The sequence below is a fragment of the Pelobates fuscus genome, chromosome 6, assembly GCF_036172605.1.
Source record: "Pelobates fuscus isolate aPelFus1 chromosome 6, aPelFus1.pri, whole genome shotgun sequence".
NCBI classification, from domain to species: Eukaryota; Metazoa; Chordata; class Amphibia; order Anura; family Pelobatidae; genus Pelobates; species Pelobates fuscus.
In genome coordinates, this window is record NC_086322.1 from 181,457,152 (window position 1) to 181,473,968 (window position 16,817).

The window sequence follows — 16,817 nt, forward strand, 5'->3', positions numbered from 1 at the left end:
ACAGTTGCAGAACTTCTGGTTCAGTGTTCTATGAGGAAGTCAGAGCACAGGCTGAGATACCTGGTGCCTGACTCCCTCACAGAGCGCTGGAACAGAGATGGACTTTGATTACACCAGAAACCACCAGGTAAGAATTTCTAAAGGGCTGTGCAAGGAGATCTTTTGATCTTCTTGCGGTTTGGGGGTGGGGGCAATCAGAACCAGAGCTCTTCATAAAACACAAAAATACACAAAGTTGCTGTGTTATGATATGCTGGTATTCTAGCTATGTATCTCTTGCATTAAATACATGTTAAGCTAAGACTTTTTTTTTGTAATTCTTTATTTTGGATGTGCAGGTGGTTACATATTATTAACGAGCGCCACAACAGCGCATTTTAGGATTACATCAGGTATGCAGTGGCAGACAGAATGCACATTTTTTATATAATGTAGCGGATATCACGCTTAAACAAAACAGTTACGCTATCGGTAAGAACAAAGGAAATAGAAAGAAAACTTTTGTTAGCATGAGGTAACACAAGGTGTTGAGTAGAGTGTGACAGTGAGTACCAGTCGGTGAGCGCGGCTGTAATTATGTTTGGCATGTCAGTCGCTATGTCAGGGTTGGTCAGTGAAGGTAGTGAGCGTGTTATTGGCGGTTCTAGGCGACCTGCATAGGTGTTTAAATGCACCGTTAGGTACAGAAGTTGGGAGGCGAGGGACTATACTAGACACGGTACCTGTACAAGAAACATCTTGATTGTTGCCTAGTGAAACATTCCCCTTAGTTTGCTGTGGTCCCCTATCGTGTTATTGGTTATCGTTGCATCTTTCTATGTGAGGTTATAGCTATACTGGTAAGGTACGACTTTTTAGCAAAGCGTTCTGCCATCGGTTCGGTGTACTGGTCTCCGCTTGAGAAAGGGCAGGTATGTTAGCTCAAGGCATGGGTCATAGGAACCAGTTATTAGAGTAATGGGTGGTTGGTATACAATGTGTGACCGGGTGTACTAATTTCCTATAGGTTATGACGTGGTAGAAAACTGTCAGCAACGTTACGTCCGTCCTATAACATGGGGCAATATTAATCTATGCTGTCTAAGGTATAGGGCAGCCTGCCATGTTATGATAGCAGGACACACAAGTTGCGATAGGGCATATGGGTACAGTGTGCATGCAATCTACTAAATACCAGCTAGGCAAGAGTGGCAGATCGGGTTCACTGCTGGTTTAGCCGCTTCTACGCTTCCGTGTGTATAAAGCTAGTCTTTAAACGTTCAAGACTATGTCATGGAGTGTTTGGGTCGTCGGGCTGCCAATACAATTAGATAGATATGAGAAAAAACATATAAGACAAATTCTGGCCCTCTTCACCAAGCAATACAATGGATCTTAGCTACTCTCGCCTATACACTAGTTGGTGGGTAAAGGCATTTGCAGCTAATCACATTTAATTATGCAGTCTAGAAAGGGTCAACCTAAGTACAAAAAACAAATAATAAAATGATCTGAGAGGGTCGGTAGTACATACAGTTCGTATATGTCCCAGTGAGGTCTGAGTCTGTGGTGAGAGAAAGTGAAGTCTCTCATCGGGATCTGAGGTGTCTTAAAACAGGTGAAAAAAACGGTGTCTGTCCTTGAGGTAGGAATGGGACTATTCTCGTCGGGTCCCAGGAGTGGTGTGGTGAGTCAGTGCCTTGTTGGGCTACCTGGTTGAGGGAGTCTGGGGGTAGGCCCAAGGCTTGCAATAGTTGCACCGAGTCTGCTGGGTCTTGTAGCCTGTGGGATTCCGTTCCTCGCCGTACTACGAGCATGTGGGAAGGCCGCCAGCTGTATTGTAAGTCATGCTGTCGGAGTAGCGCGGTGATCGGCTGGAAGGAGCGTCGCCATGCCAGGGTCTCGTTCGAGAGGTCGGTGAAAAAGGTTAGCGTCGTGTTATTGAATTGAAGGGGTGTCTTACCCCTAAGGGCTGTGAGGATTGTCGTTTTGTCCCGGGTGTTGCGAAAGACAATAATTAAGTCTCTAGTGGCTGCGGCCGGCGCTTTAGGTGGCTTGGGAATCCTGAAGACGCGCTCAGGGCTAACGGTGATGGTGGGCGAGGGCGCCATTATATTAGCAAGCAATTGCTCAACCATTCGCGGGAGCTCCGCATCGGGTATGGCCTCAGAGACCCCACGCACCTTCAGGTTGGTTCTCCGCCTAGCATCTTCGTATTCCGCAAGGCGGAGTTCTTGTCTCCGCTGTCTTGTTTGCAGGTCGTTTACAGCCCGCTGAAGTTCCCCTATATCTTTGGTGTTGCTAGTGGATGTCCTCTCAAGGGCGCCCATGCGGGTCGTCAGGCCCTTCAGGTCTCCTCGCACCGCTGTGATGTCCTTTTGCAGTGTCGTTTGGAGGTCGTTCAGCAGTTGTTTTAAGACCGCTGTAGTTACCGGAGCGGAGTCCGGGTTAGGTTTGTTCTGTTGTGGGGGTTGTCCCGTAGCAGGTGTTGTCAGATACTCCTCTCCAGATTCTTCTTCAGAGAGGTCTGAGCAGCCTCCGTGGAGCCCCGCCATTTTAGATCCGCTTGGGCCTCGCGCCTGCCTCCACATGTCTCCGATGGTAAGCCCTGAGGACGGTTTGTCCGTGATTGTCTTTCTATTTTTTCGTCCCATGTCGTTGGGAGCTCTCAGGGGGGGCCCTGGCCTTCTTTTGGAGGTCCGTTTAGAGGGTATATTCCCCCGATTATTATCTTTGAGCCCGGAGCTCTCTTTCGGTGCGACCGCTCGCTCTTGCAGCTAGGCTCCGCCTCAGCTAAGACTTTTTTTAATCAAAGTGTGCTCAGTGAAGGGTTGAAAGGACACTTTATACACCAGTAGTACTATAGTTTACTTTATGAGTGTTTCCTCTTTTTTTCATTTTACAAAAAGTGCAGATTTCAATCAGAGCCAAACTCTAGAGGCAGCAATGGAGTGGAGCCAAACTCTAGAGGCAGCAATTCGCCCAGAGTACCTGCCTTGCAAAGACTTCTCATTGAGCTGCACTGGGAAGTCTGTGATTGGACAGCAGTGTTAATTTTGTAAATTTCAATTTAGTTTTAGTCATAGTCTTTTGACTAGAAAGCCATTTTAGTTTTAGTCATAATTTAGTCATCTGAATTGTTTTAATTTTAGCAGGAAAGCAGCATTATTAGTTTTTTCTGTTATGATAACAATAAAATGTTTTAGAATATATTGTACATTGTCACTGATCATCAATAACATTAACTCCTCTTACTTTATAAATGCATTTCATTATGAGCCTGCTGTGTGCAAAGTGCTTTTTATTTTATGTTTTCCTATTTTTGCTGGGATTTACTCACCACATTGCAGTCAACTAAAAACTGATCTGCAAATCTGAGGCTAAAACATCCAAGTTATGATTCCTCACTGGTAGGAACACTGCTAAAAAAATATGATAATGAAATCTTTCTTAACACGGGCTATGGCTTACAACCTACTTGCTGTCCAAAGTGTGACTGCTAATATGTAAGTTCATGTTGGCATTAGCTAAGACACACAAGAAGGTCCAGGCTTTAAGGGCTAGGAGGATCCAAGATTTTGTTAAACTGCTGGACAATAAAATGCTTGACACAAACCAGGACGATGGTACCCAAAGACAGTTTGCAATATAACGGCTACAATGAACTGTAATGGTTATGTTTTTTAAAGTGCCCCATTGAGATATAGAAAAACATTAGTAAGATTCTATTAGGGAGTTAAAGGGACACTTTAAGTACTCAGTCCACTACAGCTCATTGAAGTGGTCTGGGTGCAGTGTCCCTGTTCCCCTTAGCCCTGCAATGGTAATTATTGTAGTTTCCGATAAACTGTAATAATTACATTGCATGGTTAACTCCACCTCTTGTGACAGTATATCACAATGCTTTCCTATGGGGAAAATGCTAATGTGAGCGCGGCACTTGCCACGCATGCGCGTTAGGTCCCCCCTTCGGCGGGGGAGGAGTGGAGGCAGACCCTTTCTGAACAACAGGGGAAGGAGCCACTATAGTTTCCCTTTGACAGTAAGACCATATAGCATAACAAAATAAAACCTATGAGTGCTTTTTAAAACTTCTACAATGACATGTACTCACTATAATACAATTTTGCTTAAACAGAAATTATATTATAACCCTAAATGTAATATTAAAGTTTACTTTATATGTTATTCTTACCATAACAATATCACAAATCTCCAAATTTAAAACCACTCCTTTCATCTCAGCATGCCCTTAACTTTAAAATTCCCAACACTTGCTTCTGTCGTGCACCCCCTCACCTCAAAGTGACCCTAACTTTACTTGCCTTGCAGAGCGGCACTCTTCAGCCATTATGCATTCACCTTTCTATGTATAACTGATCTAGATGGATTATTGGCACCATAAGCACTACAAACAATCCTTTAGATTGAATTCAGTTCACGTTCACGCGGAATATGTTGGCACTTTATAAATGCCATAAATAAGTAACAAAGTTGGAAAGACAGTTTATTTAGATAATTTCCACCTTTGTTTTACATTTTGCAACAGCACTTGGTTCATTAGTGAATTTATTTATTTGTTTTAAATCTAAAATCTACACATCTATGTCATTATCTACCTATGCCGTTTAATAAAAATGAAGAAGAGTTCTTTCACAGGCTATGTTGTTATTTTTTTGTATTTTTTTTTTTAACTGTACTCTGCTGACACCTAGTGGCTACAAACGATACACTACTAAAGACACCCTTCTTTCCTGTAGAGCTTTCCATCACTTCTGAATAGGGGTTCTAAGTAACAACGTTATAAATTCATATTTAAATTATTCCTATCAGTGATTTTTTTTTTTGATGCCGCAATTAAAAGCTTCTAGAAAAAGATAAAGTGTGCCAGTGTGCTCAAAAAAGCAAGTCTTAGCGCGTACTGTATGTAAACCTAAATCATGAGAACCCCTTTCTAAATGTAACGAGTGGACGAGTCCGAATTGCTCTTCCGCACAAGCTGTAACCTCTGAAGAGTAAGTAGAGAAACTTTGTGATAATGTTACAGTAACAATGTATCCTGAGGTTGTCTTTATTGCACGTGTGGAACATTCTTCTGTAGGAGTTAAAACAGGGAGAATATGAAGTCCTAAAGCTGTTTGGTGTGTTAGTGTCTTGAGTTTACAAGACTGATAGACTAGTAAATGGTCAGCTAAGGGTTTATTTGACTCTGTATAATGTATTTATCCTGGCTGTGTGTTACTTCCTGTTTACTGCTGTCATTCAATAAACGCTCAGAGTGCATCAAGAAATCATGCTAAACCTGGACTTGTCTTTCAGACATGGTTATGTCACTGTTTATGAAATTATGAGATAGAGGGGCTGATGGAAGTTGCAATTTAAAAACCTAGGCTAAAAAACAAACAAACTGGATGGTATGTGCGTTTGACCTTTATTTAACCAAACCAAATGTTTTTCATTTCTCCCCAGTTCTCTGTTTAGCGAATATACCCCGTTTCTAAAATGAGAGAATGTAAATTGTATGTGCAAGCTATTTCTGATTTTTTTTTTAAACTTTTTTTTTTTTTTACAATTTCCGTAAAGTACATTGACAATAAATGTCTTTTAAGAGAAACAAAAAAATCCTTTAGTTCACTTACATTATCCGTTGCCCTAAAATACGTCATATAGGTTCCAAAATGTTGTAGGAAAAGAGCAAATAATGTATGTATTCCAGCTACTTGCAATCACAGTCAATTACCTCCTCATTCCTTACACATTTGTCCAGTTACTGCAATTATTCTATTAATTCTCTCTGTCACCACCTCCAGATTCCTCTGCTAACTCTTACATAGTTACATAGCTGAAAAGAGACTTGCATCCATCAAGTTTAGCCTTTCTCACATATGCTTTTGCGACTGATGCAAAAGATGGCAAAAAGTCCAATCTGAAGCGCTTCCGATTTTGCAACATTTTGGGGTTCTTCTTGACCTCAAAATGGCAGTCAGATATCTCCTTGGATCAAGAAGCTATTAACCCACTAATTAGAATAATTATATCCCTGTATACAGTGGTGTATTTTGGATCTGTGCTGCCCTAGGCATGACGGAACTCTGGCACCCCCTAATTTAAATTTACCCCGCCACTTACTGTTAAGACCACACCTCTGCCTGTTAAAGATTAACATACACTTTGACTGGACACACACGAACACACCCACTCACTGACAGTCACACGCTCTCACGTACACAGACAAACACATACACTCAATGATATGATACAATCTGAAAGACACACACAATCACTCACTCACAGGCACACAGACAGACACACTCACTGACAGATACACTCACTGACAGACAAGCACACACTCACACACATAATCACTCAGACACGCACACTCACAGACACACACATTCACTCAGACACACACTGACAGACACGCAATCACTCAGACACACACACATTCACTGACAGACACATATGCTCACTCACAGACAGACAGCAATACACACTCACTCACAGACACACAAACACTCACTCAGAGACATATACTGTCAGACACACACACTCTCACTCACAGACACACGCTCACTCACAGACACACTGTGACAGTCTGACAGACACACTCACTCACTCACCCACCCACCCATAGGCACACTGGCAGCTATACACACACACACACATTCACTGACAGACACACTCACAGACACACTGACTCACAGAGACACTTCTATTTAGGCGCAATGCATCACAGCTATAAAGATTGTACACAAGCATAGAATTGTCCCAGTCCTCTAAAAAGCCCAAATCCTCCTTCCTACCCCATGACTTGAGCCACGCATTAAGCTCTCTAATCTCCCACTGCCTTTCTACTGTAGCATGTGGCACAGGTAATATTCTGAAAATGCTACCTTGGAGGGCCTTTTCTTTAGCTTACGTCCCATTTCCCTACTTCCTTACTCCTGCCTAATCTCCCAATGATTACATTTCAAATGTAAGCTCACAAGCTATCTAGCAAAGTAATCTGTATAAAAGATCTTCAGGGGATAGATTTCCACTCACAAGCAGGGTTCTCTCTATCTATTGTATTGGTCTGTGTATATTGTACTGTCTTTTTCCTAATTGGTGGAATATGTTGTTGCTTTATAAATGTCAGTAATAAATAAATATGAATAACATTCAATAATAAATCTGAAAATAGTTAAATATGTTACTTTTGGGGACCTACAAGGAACCTACAAGTTTTTTTATAGGGAATGCAGATTCCCAATGTGCCATGTAAGTACAAGCATTCTATGTTCAATGCTGTAATTACTTCAGCCTGGTTAAAATCAGGCATCTGTATGTATCATAAAGGACGTTACAGACTGTTATTGCAGCCAGGTATGTATACCTTGTAGTGTGCCCAAAGCGTTCCCTCCTGCCTCAATCCCGGCTAATCATCACTAATGTATGTAATGCTAAGGTAAAGAGCCTTTACACTTATATTTTTGTGTGGCAACGCAGCACTGGACAGTGCTCTTGAACAAGTTTGTTTCTGGAGTGGAAGGGAAGTCCTTTTTGTTTTGCATTATTTAGCAAAGTAAAATGAAACTATCCCAAGTGTATATGGGGAAAGGGTGAAAGGCATGCTTCAGGGTATAGTTACCCAGATTTTGTTTAACTATTTAATTAGTATATTTAAAAAATAAGCATTATAAAAAGATATCATCAAGGATCAAAATTTCCACTTGCCAGTGGTGATTGAAAATTCTTTCCTGGCGAGTAGAAATCCATTCCTGATGAGTATGCCATGGCTTGCACTGCTTTTAAGGTCTGGTTAGTATCATAGGACTTCGAACTTTATATAAGGAAGAGCATGGCATGTCCAATTCTGCCATAGACTGTTATTTCATTCAGTAAAATATGAGAGTGTGGATTGTAAAAGCAAGCAGCTGAATTAAATAACGTGTTTATTTGTAACTATTCTAATCAAACTTAAATTACTTTATATTTTCAGGGGGGAAGACGTAGAATTAATGTTTAGCTCGTCAAGAAAACACTTACAAAGACTGGTATTGATTCCCAACTAGATATTGTCAAACATGGCGTGGGCCCTTTTTCTTCTAAAGGGAAGATGTGTCCCATCCAAGAGGCCTTCAATTCATCTATGCCGATCTTGCATCCAACAACTGTCCTCTACCACCAGGGAGCAGGACTGCCCTCCGTCCGCTCAGAAACTTCCTTCAGTAAGAATTGGATGTGCATCTGGATTCTGGGGAGACACAGCAGCCTCAGGTAACTAGTCTTGTCATTATTTTTTTTAATTCTTTATTTTTGAAAGTGCATAGATAATTACAAGTTTCAATACTGCCAGGGAATGTTACAGTAGTCGACATTGGTGAAATTTTGGTGTCAGCTTCAAGATACGTTGCACTTTTTTTTTTTTTTTTTTTTTAAAGAAATTCAAGAGTAAGCATAGACAGGCAAAACAGAATAAAATAACAATCAGGTTATACATGCTGTCTAAAACTATTTTGCTTGAGATCATATTACTATAGTTAGTCATATATTGCAAGCGATCTGCACAATTTTAAATGCTTAGTTACTCATGGGTTAACTTTAAGGTAACAGTAAACATAAGAGACAAACCAGTAAACACAGGGTAAACCAACATGTCTGTATATTAGTCAGGTGCTTTGCGTTTTGGTCGAGCAGGCTAGCCAGTCATGGTTATACTGTAGCATGCATAAATATAAAATGTAGTATGGTTTAAAGATTAAAGGAAAATGGTTATTTTCTGGACTATATAGTCAAACATGCTATTCCATATGGTAGACAAAGTGAACTGGTTTAAGACTTGCTATCTAGTATTGGAGTTTACTAATAAACGACATGTTGCTGTAAAAAGGGTCTGCTGTGTCTAGAGCGTGGTCTCAATACCTCGGCAAAGAGCATAGGCTCATTGTTTGATTTTAGGTACTCGCCGTGGGACCCTAAAAAATGTGTTGGGAGTATATCTGAGTCTTAAATTTGAAGGGTGCGCAAAAGTTCAGCTCCCAGGCAGGGCAGCGTCCGGGTAGAAGCAAGGGTCCCATGGTGTGAGTGTGGGCTATGGCTGGAAGCTGGATGATGAGGCAATCCCCACGTACCTAGCCGATGCCCGTTCTAGAGGCTGTGGTTGCGGGGTCTGGGGCGGAGTGCTATTGAGGTGCTGGTCCGCTGTGGCGTCTTCGGTGCTGGCTGTGGTAAAAGATTGTTGCTGGCTGGGTGTGTGTCTGGTGGCTGGGTGTCTCTGCCCTTCAGGTCTGTTTCAGCGGTGCTGGCTGCATGGTGGGCAGGTGATGTTGGCGGGTGCTTTGTCCAGTGGTGGTGCTTTTTTGGTTGTGGGCCATTGGGACCCCACATGGTGGTGGGCGGTCTGCTGAGGCCTCCCGCAGGTGTCTTTGGTGCTTTTGCTCAGCCTCTGTGTGGTTGCTTCGGGCGGGTAATGCCCGGTCTTTGCTTCTTCTGCTGAGTCTCCTTGGCATGTGCCCACTCTCGCGGTGGCAGCGCTTTGTTTAAGCGACCCGGCTGCGTTTTGGGGAGTGTGCAGTGGCTCGTTGCCGGTGTAGCAGGTACCGTAACGGGATGTGAGCGCCCAACTTCGATGCAGTCCCAGAAGCGCATGCATACCACGTAGCATTTTGCCCTGAAGGCCTTTGGCCAGTCCTCCTCATCTTGTTGTCGAGGATTAGCGGCCCTGCCGTAGGCCATTTCGGCTAGGCCTTGTGGTGCCGCCCGGGCATCGTGGTTCGGGTCTGTGTCCTAGAGGTGAGTGCTTGCCTTATGCTGGTGGACCGGGATAACCCCCAACGGTCCGGGGGGGAACTGGAATCTTTCCGCATCGAGGCCCTCAGTCGTGGCGGGGGGAGAGCGCCCGTCTCTCCTGCTCCCACCTGGCAAGTAGGCCTCCGACACTCGTCCGGCACAAATTGCTTATTTCGTCCCTTGAGGGGTATCATTATGTTCTGCTCAGTGTTACCCATCGATTGCTGGCTCTATCGGCCCGGTTAGTCTCCGTTTGGGTCAGGAAAAGCAGTTTAATTTGTGAATCTATGCAGGAGCCCATGAGGTTGTCGACCAGTCGATTCTGTGGTCAGGCCCCGCCCCTGGTCTTGTCATTATTGACATGTGTTGTGTAACTTTTTTCTTGCCTGAACACTAGGAGTTACCTAAAATCTAAATTAGTTACCACACTCACAAGGTACACACATTCGTATGCTGTTTCTTTACACAACTTGTTATTGTAAAAAAAATAAATTGACTCTCCACATAGGACAGCATTACATTGGTAATATTGTCTATAGTAATATCTAGAGTACAAAAATCAATTTAAAGTGCAGACACTTGTTATTGGCAGCTCAGTTCTCTTCTATAGCAAACCTCAGTGCCTGCCTTTGCTTACATACCAGCACAGCCATAAGTTATTCAAGGAACACTGTAAGCACCAAAACAACTTTAGCTTAAAGACAGTGTATAGAATACACTCTCCAGGATTCATATTTAGGAGGGGTACATGAGGGGCCAGGGATAAAAGTAGGGGATCAGTTATAAAATGTGTATATATGTGTGTGTGTATGTGTGGATTGTGCCATTGTTACATGTTACAGTGGTGTCCAGAAAATTCACAGATCTAGTGGAATAAAAAACAGATACAATTCGTATCTTGTAATACCTTTATTGGACTAATACGGCTACAATCTCTACTTGAACACTATATATATATATATATATATATATATATATATATATATATATACATACAAAGAAAAATACTCTTGCACTCCAACTATAATGTATAATACCAGGTGCTCAGTTCCAAATTCATAAAAATTTCAAAAATTACCGGCACTCGTGGGTTTCTTTTTCCAATTTATTGTAAGTAGGTACTGCTCAGTCAACGTTTCAGCTCCCGGTCGGAGCTTTCATCAGGACACCAAAAAAAAAAAAAAAAAAAGCAGGGGCAGAGTTGTTTGCCGGAGAAGCTGCTGCACAGTGGCGGAACTAATGTGTAGAGGGCCCTGGTGCAAAAATTGTTTTGGACCCCTGAAGATACAAGCCCATGGAGTGGCCCTAAGTGCATGGGCCACTCAATGGGCCCCTGTTTAACCGCAACACCAGCACTGCCTGTAGTTCCACAGCTGTGCCTTCCTTATTACAGGCAAGACACCTTTTCACGGAAACTGGAAAACCTTTTCAGAAGACACAAGATAATTTTCCATGGTGTTTAGAAGGGGCTGTGGTGAAGTGTGTGTATATAGGAGTCTGTTTATGGTGTACTATGTGTAACTATAGGAGTTTTTGAGATTATGTATGTGCTGAGAGAGCCTGTAAAGTGTGTGCATGTGCATCTAGGGACTGCAGTGTGAGTGTATGTGTATTGGGGTTGCATTGTGTGCTTATCAAGGAGCTGTAGTGTGCATGTGTGTATGTAATAGGGTGTGTATGTGCAGGGCCACCATCAGGGGGTGACAACCATGACGGTTGTCACGGGCCCGGTCGTCCAGGCCCCACATGTAGCGGCGGAACTGCCGCCGGTGCCGTTGCACCGGGGCCCGCACGCTGATGGGGCCAATCCACGGCCGGATTACCATAGGGGCTGATGGAGCTGCAGCTCCAGGCCCAGGCCCATGAAATAGGTCCATTTAAAAAAAAAACAGCCACTAGAGGCTGGATTAACCTCAAATGTTTTCATCTGAAGGGTAAAACCTGAGGGACATTGTACCCAGACCACTTCATTGACCTGAAGTGGTCTGGGTGACTATAGTGTCCCTTTAATCACATACAGGAGACTCTTGTAGGGTCAAGCAAGCTATTAACATTAACTGTAGATGACTCTTTACAGGAAGTGTTTAGGAACACTTGCTGTGCAAGTCACATGCAGGGAGGTGGGACTAGGGTTAATAAACAAAGTGATATAACTCCTAAATTGCAGAGAATTGAGCAGTGTGACTGCAGGGACATGATGTATACACCAAAACTGCTTCATTAAGCTAAAGTTGTTTTGGTGACACTAATGTCCCTTTAAACTATAATTATACACAGGGGGCCACCGTAGGCTCTAGCAGGTTATTAACAGAGCAAGAGTTCACCAAAGCTTTCTAGCAAGGTGTGGAAACACTAGAGTTTTGGTGTGTAGAGTAAACAAATGTGCTAATACATATACACTTCTTGCACAGACATACATGTATATGCAAACACAAATCTAATGAAAGACCTATACATATATCGACCACATACGATAGACACATTCTTTATATAAGATCAGTCACAACATTAAAGTCACTGACAGGTGTAGTGAATAACATTAATTAAATCTTTACAAAAGCACCTGTCAATGGGTGGAATATATTAGGCAGCAAGTGAACAGTCAGTTCTTAAATTTCATGTGTTGGAAGCAACAAAAAAGGACAAGTGAAAAGATCTGAAATAGTGATAGCTAAAAAACTGAGTCAGAGCATCTCCAAAATAGTGAGTCTTGTGGGGTGTTCCCAGTATGCAGTAGTTAGTACCTACCAAAGTGGTGCAAGAGATGTCAGCAGGATGCACTATGGAAAGAAAGCAGACCAGGGCAATGTTCTGCTTGGAAACCTTGGATCGTGGCTTTCAGGTGGATGTTACTTTGACACATATCACCTACCTAAAGATTGTTGCAGACCACGTTTACCACTTCATGGCAATGGTGTTCTCTGATGGCAGTGGCCTCTTTCAGCTGGATAATGCACCCTGCCACAATGCAAAAAAAATGTTCAGGAAGGAATGGTTTGAGGAACACGAGAAAGAGTTCAAGGTGTTGCCTTGGGCCCAAATTCACCAGATTTAAATCCAACTGAACATCTGTGGGATGTGCTGGAACAACAAATCCAATCCGGGAAGGACCCACCTTGAAACTTCCAGGACTTAAAGGATCTGCTGCAAATGGCTTGGGGCCTGATACTACAGGACATGTTCTGAGGTCTTGTGAAGTTCTTGCCTCGAAGCATCAAAGCTGTTTTTGCAGCATGAGGGGACCTACATGATATTAGGCAGGTGGTTTTAATGTTGTGGCTGAGTGTGTATGTGCGTATGTGTATGTACACATACATATAATACTCTTGAGAGGACAAATACAGACAGAGATATTTGTTTACCATGGGGAGGAATACAAAAAATACAAAAAACAATAAATAATAATTGCACAAAATATATATATATTTTTTCTATTTATCTCTTTTTGCAGTTCCACAGCTTCTTTATGGTGGTAAATTGGATTTCTTGGTGTTTGACTACCTTTCCGAAATCACAATGTCTCTACTGACAGCTGCAAAAGCCAAATCACCTGTAAGTGTAAACAATTATCTATAATTACTTGTCATTCTTTCTACTTTTCTTTTTGCATGGGTCTAATGTTTTATCATTCTCTATAAGATAACACACATAGTAACATATATTTAACAACAACAAAAAAATCACTTTTGCTTTGTTCGGTTATATTACTCTTCAAACTTATATACAATTGTGCCAAATGTATTTTCTTTTGTAATAAATTGATTAAGAAGCCTTTCTTTCATTCATTTCTATGCGAACTACGAAACACTGCCTTACCACAAACATATGTATTATTTTTTATTATTATTCTTTATAATGTGCCAAAGCATTCTGCAGAGCTGTACATGGGGACAAGTTGTACAAGTAAAAGACAAGTTGTACAAGTAAAAGACAAAGGGCATATGAGACAATACAAAGTGTAACAAACAAATAGGTGTTGAGGGCCCTATTCTCGTGGTAGTTACAGTTTAGATAGATAGGAACTGTTAGAAACAGAAGGTTGGGATGAGAATAATGTTAAAGGCGCACTGTAGGCACCCAGAGCACTTCATCTCAATGAAGTGTTATGTGCACCCCCCTTTTATACTGCCTCTATCAGTGGTGTATTTTGGATCTGTGCTGCCCTAATACTCGGGCATCCCCTAATTTAAATTTGCCCCACCCCTTCCTGTCAAGGCTACACCTTTTCCTTTTAAAGACTAACACAGACTTTGACTGACATACACACACACAATCACTAATTTGACATAATCTGACAGACACCAACAATCACTGACACGCACACAATCACTGACATACTCACACACTGAAAGGAATACATAATCGCTCAAACACACACACTCACCGACACACACTGACAGACACACACAATCACTGACATACAACACACTCAGTGACATGCACACACTCACTGACATATACACACAATGATGCAGACACACATCCACTCACTGACAGACAAACACACAGACTGAGAGGCATACACATTCACTGACAGACACACACAATCGCTCAAACACACAGGCTCCCTCACAGACACACACTGACAGACATACATACAGACAGACACAAACAATCACTAAGACACAGACAGACATACATACACAGACATACACTCACTCACTCACAGAAACACATTCACTGACTGACACACACTGACAGATATACACACACAGACTCACTAATGTGACAGTCACTAGAGGCACTTCTGTAAAATATCAAAGTAAAACTCTGCTATTTATTATTATTATTATTATTATTATTGCCATTTATATAGCGCCAACAGATTCCGTAGCACTTTACAATATTTTTAGAGGGGGGGATGTAACAATAAATAAGACAATTACAAGAAAACTTACAGGAATAATAGGTTGAAGAGGACCCTGCTCAAATGAGCTTACAGTCTATAGGAGGTGGGGTATTAGAAACATTAGGATAGGAAATATCAAGTAGGAGTGAAGCAGAGCTGGAGGAGAGAGCAGATGGTCTCTAAAGATACCTGATTGGTGCTGCACAGCATTTTGCCTTGCATGCACAAAAGGCTCCTAATGCTTTCCTATGGGAAATATTGGGAGCCAACATTGATGATCTCAGCTAAAGAGGTAGAGCTTCAGTTAGTGGACTGGTGCTGCAAAGTCCACATATTATTTGCAGGAAGTAAAGGTGATAATGCTAATGGGGGCAGGGGGATAAGACTAAAGTGAAGAATAAAAAAGTAAAAAACAATCTGAGATTTCACTATGGGTGTATTAAATGTGCTAATTTTTTTTTTTATTTGCAGTTACAATCTATGTTTCTAAAAAGCTTCCCATAATGAATCATGACTTTCATTCTCCCCCATCACCAGTACTGCAGCTTTATTCTGATCAGTGCCTCTTATCTAATCATTGTAATATACTAATGGTAAAGATTAGTTTTTGTCATACATTTATGCATTTTGCATATACTTTTATCACAAGATCATTATGTTAAAAATAGTGTTGAGGTGACACTTGTCCTTTAATTATCAAGTGTAGAGGTATTTTTCCTATTTAAACTTTGCACTTAATGTAAAAAAAATAAATAAATAAAAAATCTTCATCCATACAAAAATTGTGCTTGTTCTGGTTTAGCTATGTTTAAAGATAGTAACAAAATATAATGTACTGCAAATAATGTTGTTTTGCTTGTGTGAAGAAATCGTATATATTGTTTTTCTCTTTTCTTTTAATCTTCAGAATTTGGGATATGCACCAGACTTTGTTTACAGTGCGATGGCACCTTATATTAAAGACATACATAAAGCAGGTATTGCATCTACTTGTTTTTATTAAAAATCATCTAATTAAATAAGTGCATCACAGAGATCTGCAAAGCTCATTGTTAGCATAATAACACAAAACATTATAACACACCACAGCATTCCATTTTTATCCAAAATATCGTTATCAGTACAATATTCCCTTTAATATTCTATATACAAAGTTAAAACAATGGTTTATGCAATGCATTACACTATATCCAATAAATAGAGTATAAAAAAGTCCAAAAATGATTACAATCACAGTTCTTATACATACATGCAGTAACACATGTACTAAGTGATTCCTTGAAATGTACAAGAGTGGAGACCACAACACCAACATTTCACCACTAGGAGATTCCTTGAAAAAGACAACAATGTGATTACAGAGGACTATGTTGCATCAGCTATAGACCTCTGATAATTCAGTACCATTGTTAACAGAATTATCTGGCCTGCATATGAAGTAATATAGATATATATAGTCTCACAAATCATGACCAATAAGTAGTCTCTGAGGGAGGAGAATACTACTGGGAACATGACTGCCAATTAGCAGTTACTTTCATTGCTACAGTTGTGCCTCTGCCCATGACCATTGCAGCCCAGTAGACATTTTACAAGTGGATCAAAGAATATAAACACAACCAGCCAAGAATTAAAAATGTAAAAGACCAAATATAATGCTAGACAAAAATCTAATTAAAATAAGGTTGTATATTAACAATACCAAATATTTAAAAAACAATGACTTTCACCAATTTTTAAATACTTCCTTGTATTATGTAGACTCTCTAGGTCTGGTTTTCCCAAAAGAAGGGAATTCAGTGAGGCCATGACCAAGAGGCAGAAGAGGGATGGCATGGCCACTGATAAGTTTAAAGATCTCCTTCACTGACCAGCCCGTTCTCAAGCAAGGGGGCTCATGGGGCTTGCAATTTGACCCCTTCTAGGGTCTTAGTCATACATGTGACTTGCGTGCATTGCTCCAGGTTATCATGGCAATGATCTATCAGAAGTAGAAGGTGCAGATCACAAGATGAACCCACTGGACCACCAAGGATAAGTATTCCTTGCTCTGTGGCCCATATTAAACAAGAGGAAGAGGGGAGTAAACTTAACTTATTATTTTAATGTGTTTTTTTTTAAATCTCTTCTCTCTTCCAACGTACTGAACATGAATCCATTTTCCCCAATAGCTAGATCCTATTTCTGCCAACACACATACACTTCAGCTTTATCCCCT

General features: G+C 41.2%; 1 protein-coding gene across 1 annotated transcript in view; it reads left to right on the top strand.

Annotated features, from left to right (window-relative positions):
- Positions 1-4,946: 4,946 nt before the first annotated feature.
- Positions 4,947-16,817, top strand: part of LOC134614581 (uncharacterized) — a 185,146-nt gene continuing 173,275 nt past the window's right edge. The window contains exons 1-4 of the mRNA XM_063458544.1: positions 4,947-4,994; positions 7,961-8,238; positions 13,202-13,302; positions 15,507-15,576. Of these exons, the coding sequence (XP_063314614.1) occupies positions 8,046-8,238; positions 13,202-13,302; positions 15,507-15,576 (364 nt within the window). The 5' untranslated portion in view covers positions 4,947-4,994; positions 7,961-8,045. The remainder of the gene's footprint in view (positions 4,995-7,960; positions 8,239-13,201; positions 13,303-15,506; positions 15,577-16,817) is intronic.